The sequence below is a fragment of the Balaenoptera musculus genome, chromosome 13, assembly GCF_009873245.2.
Source record: "Balaenoptera musculus isolate JJ_BM4_2016_0621 chromosome 13, mBalMus1.pri.v3, whole genome shotgun sequence".
Lineage (NCBI taxonomy): Eukaryota > Metazoa > Chordata > Mammalia > Artiodactyla > Balaenopteridae > Balaenoptera > Balaenoptera musculus.
In genome coordinates, this window is record NC_045797.1 from 9430305 (window position 1) to 9443836 (window position 13532).

Below are 13532 nucleotides of genomic sequence, written 5' to 3' on the forward strand. Positions count from 1 at the left end.
GCCCAGGAGAGAAAGCCGAGCACTGCCTGGGGTGGGCAGTCTAACAGGACACCCCATGTGACATGGGTGGAATTGCAGCCCCTATAAAACTATGTTGAAGTCCCAATCCCTGCTACCTTTGCATGTGACCTTATTTGGAAATAGGGTCATTGCAGCTGTAATTAGGTAAAACGAGATCGTACTGGAGTAGGTTGGACCCTTAACCCATAATGACTGGTGTCCTTATAAGCAGAGGAGAGGGACAGAGAGATGACAGGCTTGTAGAGACACAGAGACAGAGGCAGAACGCCGTGCAGAGATGGAGGCAGAGAGGCAGTGATACATCTACAAGCCAAGGAGCACCGAAGATGGCAGGCAGCCTGCAGGAGCTGGGAGAGAGACGTGGAAGAGATTCTCCCCCGGGTCCATCAGAAGGAATCAACCCACCAACACCTTGATTTCAGACTTCTAGCCTCCAGAACTGTGAGAGAACTCATTCGTGTTGTTATAAGCCACCCAATTTGTGGTACATTCTGATGGCAGCCCGAGGAAACTAGTCTGCTATGCAGAGCTGGCACTGCCAACCCTAAACCCTCAATCAGTGAGAAAGAATCCACCACACGGAAGAAGACAGTAAGGAAACTTGCCCATCTCCAGCGTGGCTCCGGGTAGAGCGGCAGGAATTTTCCCGAAAATTTGTAACCACAAGTGAGGCCTCATGTAGGTTGCATTCTGCACTCATGCCACCTGCACGGTCTGGAGAAAACTTGATGCGGTCTCTGGTTGGCAGTGCCCCAAGTAACTAGAGGAGGCAAAGACAAATCCTCACCGGAGCATGAAATTTGGGTCAAGTCCCAAAGGATTCCCACAGATAAAGTTCCAAGAAAACGAGCAGCTAAGAAGCAATATACATACCCTCTACCCCAGCAATTCTGCTCCTAGGTATACAACCAACAGAAAGGCATAGAACAGCATTATCAAAAGAAAAATGTTCACAGCAGCACTACTCATAACAGTCCAAAATTAGCAACCACCAAAATCTCCTTCAGCAGTAGAAGGCATAAATAAATCACGGTATTTGCACAATGGAATACTATACAGCAATGAGAATAAATGAGCCACAACTACACCCAACAGCATTTAGGTTTGTGAATGCATTTCACAAATAAAATGATGAGCAAAAGAAGCCAGGCACAAAACAATGCATACTATATGATTTCTTTTATATACAGTTAAAAAAACCAGACAAAACCAACTGGCAGTCAGGAGAGGGGTAGCAGCCCTCAGTAGAGGGGGGCTGAGGGGCTCAAGGGGCCTCTGGGATGTTGGGACTTTGTTTCGTGGTCTGAATGTTGTTATGTGGGTATGTTTGCCTTGCGATAATTCATTGAGCTGGACGCTTTGGTTTGTGTACTTTTCCATAGATGTGTTATACTTGAATCAAAAGTTTACTCAAGAATTTAAGAAAATAGTGGGAGCAAAAAAGGCAACATACATAAAATACAGTGGGTCAAATGGTGGAAAATGCTATGGAGAAGGATGAAGTGAGGGAGAGGGATAGGGATCTGCCAGAAGTTTTTAATAGAGTGGTTGATTACCTAAGGCCTCTCCTGAAAAATCCAGAAGAAATTATGCAGAATGCAGCCCAGAGAGATGAAAAACGTGGAAGAAAGATTTTTTTTTTTAATGGTCCATATTAAATGGACCAGATTTGATAGCTTGCTTGCTTGCTTGCTTTCTCTCTTGGCTGCGTTGGGTCTTTGTTGCTGCGCGTGGGCTTTCTCTAGCTGCGGTGAGCAGGGGCTACTCTTCGTTGTGGTGCGTGGGCTTCTCATTGCGGTGGCTTCTCTTGTTGCAGAGCATGGGCTCTTAGGCGCACAGATTTCAGTAGTTGTGGCACTCAGGCTCAGTAGTTGTGGCTCGCGGGCTCTAGAGCACAGGCTCAGTAGTTGTGGTGCACGGGCTTCGTTGCTCCGCGGCATGTGGGATCTTCCTGGACCAGGGCTCGAACCCGTGTCCCCTGCATTAGCAGGCGGATTCTTAACCACTCTGCCACCAGGGAAGTCCCGAAAGATTTTAAAATGTGCAGAACAGAATGAGAAGTTCCACAGAGGATAGAGTGAATTCGAGACAGAGCTAGGAAAGAAAAGGGGAAGAGGTAATTTTCAAAGAGAAAATATTTTATAATTATCCAGAATTGTTGGAAAGACGCCTGTTTCAGACCCTGGCACTGAGTGAATCACTGGAATGATAAATAAGCAGAGATCCATGACTGGGGCTCTCAGATATGAGCGTGCCAATACAAGATAGCAATTTTCTTCTTCTACTCTTGGAGAGCATACAAAAGCAACAAGGAGAAGGAAAATAACTCAATTTTCAGCAAAACAAGGAGACAGATATAATCTGCAGGTTCAAAATACACATAAGGGCTGCCAAAAGCAACTGTGAGTGCCCTAGAAGCTGCAAGTGTTGAAGGGTGGCAGAAGTCACCTGGGGGGAATGAATAGCAAGACAGACAGCGAGAGTCACGGCTTGATGGGAGCCGAGCGCAGAAAGTGCCAGCAAAAATACACCCCCAGAACGAACTCAGGAGTCAGACAAGGACATGTGAGCCGGCAAAACTCAGAAAACGAATAGAAAAAAAAACAAAAACATCACAGGAAGGAAGACCACATGAAAGGAAGCCCAAGGGACATTAGACTCTGCAGACAATCCAGTGAGAGGCACAGAAATAAGAAAAGCGACCAAAATAAGATGGAAATAAAGAGCCAAGAAGGATCAGGGAGAAAATGACAGATATAGAAGAAAACCAAGGAGAATTGTTAAGCCCATAAATGGAGACCCCAAAGTAGAAAACCTGAACAATGGAACAGAATATTTAAAAATATAATTTAAAAAAACTCACATGGGAAAAGGATAGTCCTTTTAACAAATGGTGCTTGAAAAATTGGATACCCATATGCCAATTAATTAAAAATGAATCATAGAGCTAAACGTAAGAATTAAAACTAAAACATTTTAGAAGAAAAAATTGGAGAAAATCTTCATGATCCTGGTTTGGGCAAAGAGTTCTTAGATATGACGCGATAAAAGAAAAAAAAAAATTGAACTTCAGCCAATTGAAAATGTTTGCACTTCAAAAGACACCATTAAGAAAAGGAAAAGACAAGCCACAGACTATTTGCAAATCATATATCTGATAAAAGACTTGTATTTAGAGTATATAAAGGACTCTTACAACTCAATAATAAGACAAACAATCCAACTAAAAAATGAGCAGAAGGTTTGAATAGACATATAAGCAAAGAAGATGCATGAATGGCTAAGAGCACATGAAAAGATGCTCAGTATCATTAGATATTAGGGAAATGCAAATTACAGCCACAATGAGATACATATCCACAGTAATAAATACATAAAAAGAGGAAATAACGAACATTGTCGAGGAAGTGAAGAAACTGCAGCATCACACGTTGCTGAGGGAATGTAAAATGGTGCAGTCACCTTAGAAAAGTCTGGCAGTGTCTTAAAAAAGCTATTCCACTTCTAGCTATATGTCCACACAGAGACTTGTACATAAACGTTCATAGCAGCTTTATTCATAATAGACAAGAAGTAGAGGTAGCACAGTGACCATGAACTAATGAGTGGATTAACAAATGATGAATGATACATGTGTATGACGGAATACTATTAGGCGATAAAAAGGAATGAAGGACTGATGTATGCTACACCGTGGATAAGCCTCTACAACATTATGCCAAGTGAAGGCCAGATTCAAAAGGCCACATATTGTACGATGCCTTTAATATGAAAAGTCCAGAAAAAGTAAATACACAGAGACAGAAGGAGATTGGTAGTTGCGTGGGCCCTGGGATGGGAATGCGAGAATGACTCCAAACAAACATGAGGGATTTCTTGGGGAGATAGGTTCTAAGATGGGGCACGGTGATGGCTGTCCAACTCTGTAAATTTACTAAAATTTATTGAATGGTACAAAACAAGTGGATTTTATGGTATGTAAATTACACCATTAAATAAATTACTAACAAAAGAAAAGAAGACTTGAATCTACATATTGAAAGGTACACCATATGCCAGGGAAAACTGACCCCAGAGGATGAACATGTGGCCACATCCTACTGAAGTTATTGGACTTTCAAGATAAAGAAAGAACCTTTGGGCAGCTGGACAAAAAAATGAAGAAATTTATAGGGGAAAAAAAAAATCAGAAAGAGAAAAGGTATTAGTTACGAAACTTTAAGAAACCACAAACTTCTAGAAAGAAGCATGAGAGAATTCCTTAATAAATTTGGAGTGGAAAAGATCTAATTATGACTCAGAAGCCAGAAGCCATAAAACAAATAGTTTGCATACATTAAAAAAAAAGTTTTCATGGGGGAAAAAAAAACCCCAGAACACCATAAGCAAAGCTATGAGACAAATAGAAGATACATATTTAGAGCTCATATCACAAAGGCCTAATTTCCCTAATATTTGAAAGGATACTAGAAATCAATAAGAAAATGGCTAACATCCCAATAGAATAAAAGAGAAAATTATATAAACAGTCAACTAACACCAAGGGAAATACAAATGACTTTTAAACATATGAAAATATGTCTAACCTCATTTATAATGCGAGAAATGCAAATGACAACTATACCAAAATACCATTTTTCACTTATCGGACTGATAAAAATCCAAAAGTTTATGCCAGATTTTGATAAGGCTCTCACATTTCAGGAGTGTACAATGGTACAACATTTATGGAGGATAATCAGTCAGGGTCCAGCCAGGAAAAGAAAACATCATACCAGATATTTGAAACAGAGGGGATTTGATAGAGAAAATACGTTTATGAAAGGGCCAAGAGATCAAAAAGGGGAAACTGAAGTTACTGAGACATTAGTAACTGGAGGAAGAAGCTACTACTTCCATGGCTGGGGGGAAGGGACGCAGTGGTATGACCAGAGACAAACGCAGAGCCATGGCTGCATCACTGAGTTTGCTGCAACGGGGTACTGGAACCACTCAGAAAAATGATGCCCAGCCAGTAGTGAAACTGAAGAGGAGGGGCTGCCTGGCCAAGGCTGGAACCATGGAGAGATGGGAGTCAAGCTGGGATCTCTGAAGGGATGTAGCTACTTCCAGAGACGTCTCCTGAATCAGAGAGAGAGAGGAAGAGGAAGGGGAAGAAAGGAGGAGGAGGGTGAAAGAGTGAGAGGAGGGGAGGAGAGGAGAAGAGAAAGGAAGGGAACAAGAATATCTCCCCTTCTATCATCTGACAAAGGAATTTGGGAAATGGAGTTTGCAGGTGTTCAGCCCCTGAGCTATGGAGTGAGGAAGGGCAAGAATGAAGCTTGATAGAGAACAAAGCATTGCAAAGGTCCCCTCTTGCTGGAGGAGCTGAGAGCAAACGAGAAAATGACCAGCACCGAGGGCAGTTTTGCAATATCTGCCAAGATGCAAACACACTTGACCAGTTCCATTTTGGGAAATGAATCCTACTGATGTACTGATTCATGTGAAATAATTACGAATAAGACTGTGTCTTAGCAGCATATTTGCAATAGTAAAAGATTGGAAAAGTTACACACACACAAACCCCACAGAGAATAAAATAAGGAGAGATATTTTTAGATATTGCACAGATTAAACAGATAACATAAGAAACTATGGTGGAAAATAGTTTGATGGTTCCTCAAAAGTTAAACATGAATTACCGCTCCTAGGTATAAAACCCCAAAATAATTAAAAAACAGGGACTCAAACAGGTATGTGTACACCAATGTTCATAGCAGCACTATTCACAATAGCCAAAAAGGTGGAAGCAACGAAAGTGTCCATCAACAGATGAAGAGTTAAACAAAATGTGATATGTACATACAATTAGATATTATTCAGCCATAAAAAGGAATGCAGTTCTCACACATGCTACAATATGGATAAAAACATTATGCTAACTGAAATAAACCAGACATAAAGGACAAATATTATATGATTCCACGTACACGAAGTATCTAGAATAGGCAAATCCAGAAAAGACAAAAAGTAGAATAGAGGTTACCAGGAGCTCGGTGGAGAAGGAAAGGGGATTTATTGTTTAATGGGTAGAGTTTCTGTTTAGGATGATGAAAGAATTCTCGAAATAGTGGTGATTGTTAAACATTGTGAATGTACTTAATTCCACATTTAAAAATGGTTAAAATGGTAAAATTTTATGTTATATATATTTTGCCACAATAAAAAAAGTAAAGATATTATGAACAATTTTATGCTGAAATATTTGAAAACTTAGATGAAATTTATAAATTCCTAGACAAATTAAACTTACCAAAATTGACTTTAAAAGACAGAAAAGCTGAATAGGCGTAAAGTAAAATAAATCTGTATTTAAATCATTGCAGAAAAAAACCCACCAGCTTCATATTTAGAGGTGAGTTCTGCCAACTTCAAGGAATACATGATCCAGTCTTACCCAAATGCTCCTAGAGAGTAAAAGAAGAAATGCTACTCAATCAATTTCATGAGGTAGTATAACTTGATATTAAAACCAAACAAGGACATTACAAGAAAAATATTGCAGTCAATCTCATTCATAAATACAGATGCAAAAATCCTAATCAAAGTACCAGCAAACCTTGTGTCCAACTAGAGGCGTGGGATAGGGAGGGTGGGAGGGAGACGCAAGAGGGAGGAGATATGGGGATGTATGTATATGTATAGCTGATTCACTTTGTTATACAGCAGAACTAACACAACCATTGTAAAGCAATTATACTCCAATAAAGATGTTTAAAAAAAAAAATCAGGCAAAAAAAAAAAACTAGCAAACCAATTTGAGAGTGTATACAAGAAGGTGAAAATATACAATTATGCTATTATAATTGTATTACATATTATATGTAATAAATATAACAATTATTATATGTAAGTAGCATAATATTAACCTCAAGGTAGACTCTGATAGGTTAAGGGTCACTATTGTAATCCCAAGCAACCACTAAAAATAATCAAAGATGTATAGCTAGTAAGTCAATTAGCGAAGATAGAATGCAAAACTAAAACCAAACCAAAACAAAACAAATAAAAACATTTGATTAAAACAAAAGACAGGAAAATTCCAGCAGGCTTTTTTTGGTAGAAATTGTCAAGCTGATGCTAATATTTGTATGAAAATGGAAAGGAACCAGAATAGCTAGAAATTGTATTATTTTGTAAAAGAACAACAAAGTTGGAAGACTTACACTACCTGATTTCAAGACTTGCTTTAGAGCTACCGTAATCAAGACAGTGATATTGGCATAAAGATAGACAAACAGATCAATGGAACAGAATAGGGATTCTAGAAGAGACCCACAATATATGGTTGATCAATTTTCACCAAAGGTGTCAAAGTTATTCAATGTGGAAATGAATAGTCTTTCAACAAATGGTGCTGAATTGGATATCTGTATAGACCAAAAGAATCTGAGCCCTCCTCATATTAGATACAAAAATTAAGTCAAGTTAGGCCATAATCCTAACAAAGAAGCTAACTTATAAAGCTTATAGAATGAAAACACAGGAGAAATATCTTCACGATCTTGGTTTGGGGTAGACAATTAGTTCTTAGACCACATAATGCACTACTCTAAAAGATAAGCTAATCAACAAATTAAACATCAGAATTCGAAACTTCTGATCTTCCTAAGACACTGCTTGGAAATTGAAAAATCAAACCACAGAGTGGAAGAAAATATTAGCAGAACATATCTGACAAAGGACTTGTATCGAAAATATAAAAGAACTCCTGCGATGTCATATAAAAAGACAAACAATGAAAGATAGGCAAAAACGTGAATAGTCCTTCACTAAAGAAAGATATGTGAGCATGAAAAGATGCTCGGTATCATTAGTGATTAAGAAATGGAAATTAAAAATTACAATTAGGGGGATTTCCCTGGTGGTGTAGTGGTTAAGAATCTGCCTGCCAATGCAGGGGACACGGGTTCGAGCCCTGGTCCGGGAAGATCCCACATGCCGTGGAGCAACTAAGCCCATGCGCCACAACTACTGAGCCTGCGCTCTAGAGCCCACGAGCCACAACTACTGAGCCTGCGTGCCACAACTACTGAAGCCCGTGTGCCTACAGCCCTTGCTCTGCAACAAGAGAAGCCACCACAATGAGAAGCCTGCGCACCACAGCGAAGAGTAGCCCCCGCTCACTGCAACTAGAGAAAGCCCATGTGCAGCAAAGAAGACCCAACGCAGCCAAAAATAAATAAATAAATAAATAAATTTATTAAAAAAATAAATTAAAAAAAATTACAATTAGGTACAACCTCACACCCACCTGAATGACTTAAACGAAAAAGGCTAACAATATCAAAAGCTGACAAGGATGAGGAGCAGTGGAACACTCACACGTTGCTGCGGGCGTGTAAAATGGTACAACCACTTTGGAAAAATGTTAGGTATTTTCTTTAAAACCCAAATTCCGTTTATAGGTATTTACCCAAGAGAAACGCAAGAACATTTCCACAAAAAAATTTGTACAAGAATGTTCATAGTAGCTTTACTCATAATACACCAAAACTTGAATCAACCCAAATGTCCATGAACAGGGGAATGGATAAATAAACTGTCATATTCATATAATGGAATACTACCATATAATGTCATATTCATATAATGGAATACTGAAATATGCAACAACATGGATGAATATCTAAAACACTAGGCTGAGCTAAAGAAGCCATAGGAAAAGAAAGGGTACCATATGCATGATTTCATTTACGTGAAGTTGTAGAACAAGCAAAACAAATCTATAGTGATAGAAAGCACAACGATTGCCCGCAGGGTTTGCAGAGATTGCCTGAAAAGGGGTACATGGCAGCTTTGTTGGGTGACGGAAATTTCTACTCATGATGGCTACATGGATGTATGTATGTGCCCAAATTCATCCAACTGTACACTTAAAGTCTGTGCATTTTATTGTTTGTAAATAATACCTCAATAAAAAAAAGAAAAAGCCACAATTAAGAGAATGAAAGCTCCAAAGTTGGAGAAGATATTTACAACACACACATATCTGACAGAAGATTATTCCCAGAAAAAAATAACATACAAATCAATAAGAAAAATACAGCCAGGGACTTCCCTGGTGGTGCAGTGGTTAAGAATCCTCCTGCCAATGCAGGGGACATGGGTTTGAGCCCTGGTCCGAGAAGATCCCACATGCCAAGGAGCAACTAAGCCAGTACGCTGCAACTACTGAGACCATGCACCACAACTACTGAAGCCTGCACGCTCTAGGGCCCATGCTCTGCAACAAGAGAAGCCACTGCAATGAGAAACCTGCGCACCACAACAAAGAGTAGCTCCTGCTCACCGCAATTAGAGAAAAGCCCGCACACAGCAACAAAGACTCAATACAGCCAAAAAAACAAAGAAAAAAAGAAAAATACAGCCAAATAGAATAATAGAGGGACTTCCCTGGCGGTCCAGTGGTTAAGATTCCACGCTCCCAATGCAGGGGGTGCGGCTTCAATACCTGGTGGGGGAACTAAGATCCCACAAGCCATGCTCGGCTCGGCCAAAAAAAAAATCTACAAACAATAAATGCTGGAGAGGGTGTGGAGAAAAGGGAACCCTCTTACACTGTTGGGAATGTAAATTGGTACAACCATCATGGAGAACATTATGGAGGTTCCTTAGAAAACTAAATATAGAGCTACCATATGATCCAGCAATCCCACTCCTGGGCATATATCTGGACAAAACCATAATTTGAAAAGATACATGCACCCCAATGTTCATTGCAGCACTATTTACAACAGCCAAGACATGGAAGCAACCTAAATGTCCATCGACAGAGGAGTGGATAAAGAAGCTGTCGTACATATATACAATGGAATATTACTTAGCCATAAAAAAGAATGAAATAATGCCATTTGCAGCAACATGGATGGACCTAGAGATTGCCATACTGAGTGAAGTCAGTCAGATAGACATAGACAAATATCATGTGATATTGCTTATATGTGGAATCTAAAAAAAAATGGTACAGGGAGTTCTCTGGTGGCCTAGTGGTTAGGATTCTGGGCTTTCACTGCTGTGGCCTGGGTTCAATCCTTGGTCGGGGAACTGAGATCCCACAAGCCATGCGGCGTGGCCAAAAAAAAAATTGGTACAAATGAACTTATTTACAAAACAGAAATAGAGTCACGGATGTAGAAAACTAACTTATGGTTACCAGGGGAGAAAGAAGGGAAAGGGATAAATTGGGAGATTGAGATTGACATATACCCACCACTATATATAAAATAGATAACTAATAAGGACCTACTGTATAGCACAGGGAACTCTACTCAATAGTCTGCAATGGCCTATATAGGAAAAGAATCTAAAAAAGAGTGGATATATGTATATGTACAACTGATTCACTTTGCTGTACACCTGCAACTATCACAACATTGTAAATCAACTATACGCCAATAAAAATTGAAAAAGAAAGATGAGGAAAGACAAATGCTTGGAAACATATGAAAAGGTGCTCAACCTCCATTTATAACCAGGAAATTGCAAATCAAGATCTTGTAATATACCCACCAGACTGGCAGGAATGAAAAGGCTGGGCAAGGTCAAGTACTGGTGAGAACGCAGAGTAATAGCAACTCTCATACCATGCTGATGAGAGTGTAATTTGGTATAATTACTTTTGCTTTGAATTTCTCTTCCACTCCTGGGTATATAATTTAGAGGAAGTCTTACACTTGTGACCAAGAGACATGTGCAAGAATGTTCACAACATTATTACGGTAGATGAAAACGGTACAATCTAAATGTCTACATAAACCACATAATTTGTGGTATAATCATGCAGTGGAATACACACAGAAATGAAAATGAACTTCAGCTTACATACTGATATAAAAATTTAATATTGAGCAAAAGATGTGAAACAGATGAATACAGACTGAAAGTTCCCATATATACAAAATGCAAAAATAGTATGCTGTTTAGGATAGCATACAAAGGTGGTAAAAATTAAAAAAGAAAAGCAAGGATGTGATTATCGCAAGACTCAGCATCGTGCTATTTCTTGGGTAAGTGGATGTGGGTAGAGCACACATGGAACTTCTAAGATGCTTCGGCAATTTTCATCCTCTCTAAGATAATTTTTTACTTTTTAAGCTGGGTGGTGAGTTCATGGGTACACGTTTTATTATTCTTCTTTAAACTATACATATACATTTCATATACTTTTTGTATATATTTCATAATTTAAAAACAAGTAGACCATTATGCTAAGTGAAAGAAGCAGTCACTGAGGACCATACATTATTTGATTCTATTTCTATGAAATGTCCAGGATAGGAAACTCTATAAGACAGCAAGTAGATCAGTGGTTGCCTAAGGTTGGAGAGGTAGAGGAGAAATAGCTACTGGGTACAGGGTTTCCTTTTGGAGTGATGAAAACGTCATAAAATTGACCATGGTGATAGCAGCACAATTCTGTGAATATACTAAAAACTACTGAATTGTGTACTTTACATGGATGAATTGCATGGTGTGTGAATTATATTTCAAAAAAAGCTGTTATTAAAAAAACAGGCAGACAAGGGGGATGCATGGAAAGCCCTCCATGGGTGATAAGAGGGTGAAGCTGACAAAGATGAAAATGAGAGAATGTTCCTCTAGAGCAGTGGTTCTCAAACTTTAGCATGCATCCCAGTCACCTGGAGGGCTTGTTGAAACACAGATTGCTGTTCTGTTTTCTGATTCTGTAGGTCTGGGCTGAAGCCAAGAATATGCATTTCTATCAGTTCCCAGGTGATGCTGATGGGGCTGGCCTAGGGAATGCACTTCGAGAAACTTACAGTGCCCCATGGAAGTGTCCAATGAGTATACATTGGATGAAAGGATGGATGGGTGGATGGGTGGTTGGTTGGATGTTTGGGATAGTGGATGGGTGGTAGTTGAATGGATGAAGGCGTGGATAAGTGGATTCATGGATGGATGGAAGGTGGGCAGGTGAGTAGTGGATGGTAGCCACATGGCTGGATGGGGGTGGTTCAGAGTAGTAGGAAAGAAGATGAGGTTGGGAAGCTGTGGTGTGGAATGTAGTGTAGAGAAGGACTTGCAGTCAAAACCTAGTTTCAGTTCTTGTCGTGGGTTCACCACCTACTAGCTAGCTGTGCAATGTTTGGCAGGTAACTTCACCTCCCTGAAGCTCACTTTCCTCACGTCTAATGTGGGTTAACAATGCCTATGAATGTACCATGAGCTAATACCATTAAAAGGACCAACACAGAGCCCAGCATGCACTGGCTGCTCTCTACCCTTTGGTTGGATCTGACTCTTACCATCATATATCACTTGGCTGTACTGTGTGGTGGAGACGAGAGGCTTGTAACTCAGGTCCATCTTGTTTCCATAGTGACCAATGCTGACCTCGAATTGGATCAGGTCCTTAAAGTTGGGCATCATGGTACAGGAAAGGAAGATGACGCACAGCCCATACTTTTGGCGGTTCTGGTGCTTCTAAAACAATAACCCACCAATCCCCAGTATGTAAGCCAAGGGATGAACAAGGCTATAGAGACAGGCAGGGAGGCAAGCATGAGGTGCCCAGTTTCTTTCAAAAGCCACCTTTGCTTCTATTCAGGGTGACCTAGACCATCACTGAACCCCTGCCCCCTCTCAAAATCCTGCCTTGACTCCCACTCACTGGCTGATCAAGGGAAGTTCCTCCCAGGACTTCCATCACCTGGCCCCCTCCACCCAGCCAGTCCTGGTTCCTTCTCTTCCTGAAATCAGGCAGGAGGGTCTTCTCCCTGGTCAGGCTAGACTCTGAGTTGGGCCACCCTACCCCTCTCCTTTTTGCCTAAATGCCCCCCATCGGATGAGACCGAGGGTGGGCAAGGGTGCGTGGCGGAGGATGCATACACACTCACACCTGCTCTTGGCTTTTCTCAAACCCCGTCCTCCCACCGCGGGTCCGTCTGCTCAGGTCCTCCATCCATCATGTGAGCCCCTCTCTCATTTCCGCTGTCCACCTCTGCCCTACTTATGCATTCTCCCAGTCTGTTCACTAGCTCAAGTCTCCCCCTCTTAAAAAAATAACCCTCCTGGGGGCTTCCCTGGTGGCGCAGTGGTTAAGAATCTGCCTGCCAATGCAGGGGACACGGGTTCGAGCCCTGGTCCCACATGCCGCGGAGCGACTAAGCCCGTGAGCCACAACTACTGAGCCTGCGCGTCTGGAGCCTGTGCTCCGCAACAAGAGAGGCCGCGACAGTGAGAGGCCCGCGCACCGCGATGAAGAGTGGCCCCCGCTCTCCCCAACTGGAGAAAGCCCTCGCACAGAAACGAAGACCCAACACAGCCAAAAATTTTAAAATATATAAATAAATAAATTAAAACAAACAAACAAACAAACAAAAAAACCCTCCTTCTCCCGTCTGAGCCACTATTTAGCTGTGACCTGATCTTATCTCCTTCAACTTTGCAGCCAAGTTTCTATGCACTTGCCTCTATGCACCGTCTGTAACTTCTCCCTCCCACCC

General features: G+C 40.8%; 1 protein-coding gene across 1 annotated transcript in view; it reads right to left on the minus strand.

Annotated features, from left to right (window-relative positions):
• Positions 1-13532, minus strand: part of FER1L5 (fer-1 like family member 5) — a 57939-nt gene that overhangs the window by 22223 nt on the left and 22184 nt on the right. Inside the window, exon 19 of the mRNA XM_036873192.1 lies at positions 12333-12510. Coding sequence (XP_036729087.1) covers positions 12333-12510 — 178 coding nt within the window. The remainder of the gene's footprint in view (positions 1-12332; positions 12511-13532) is intronic.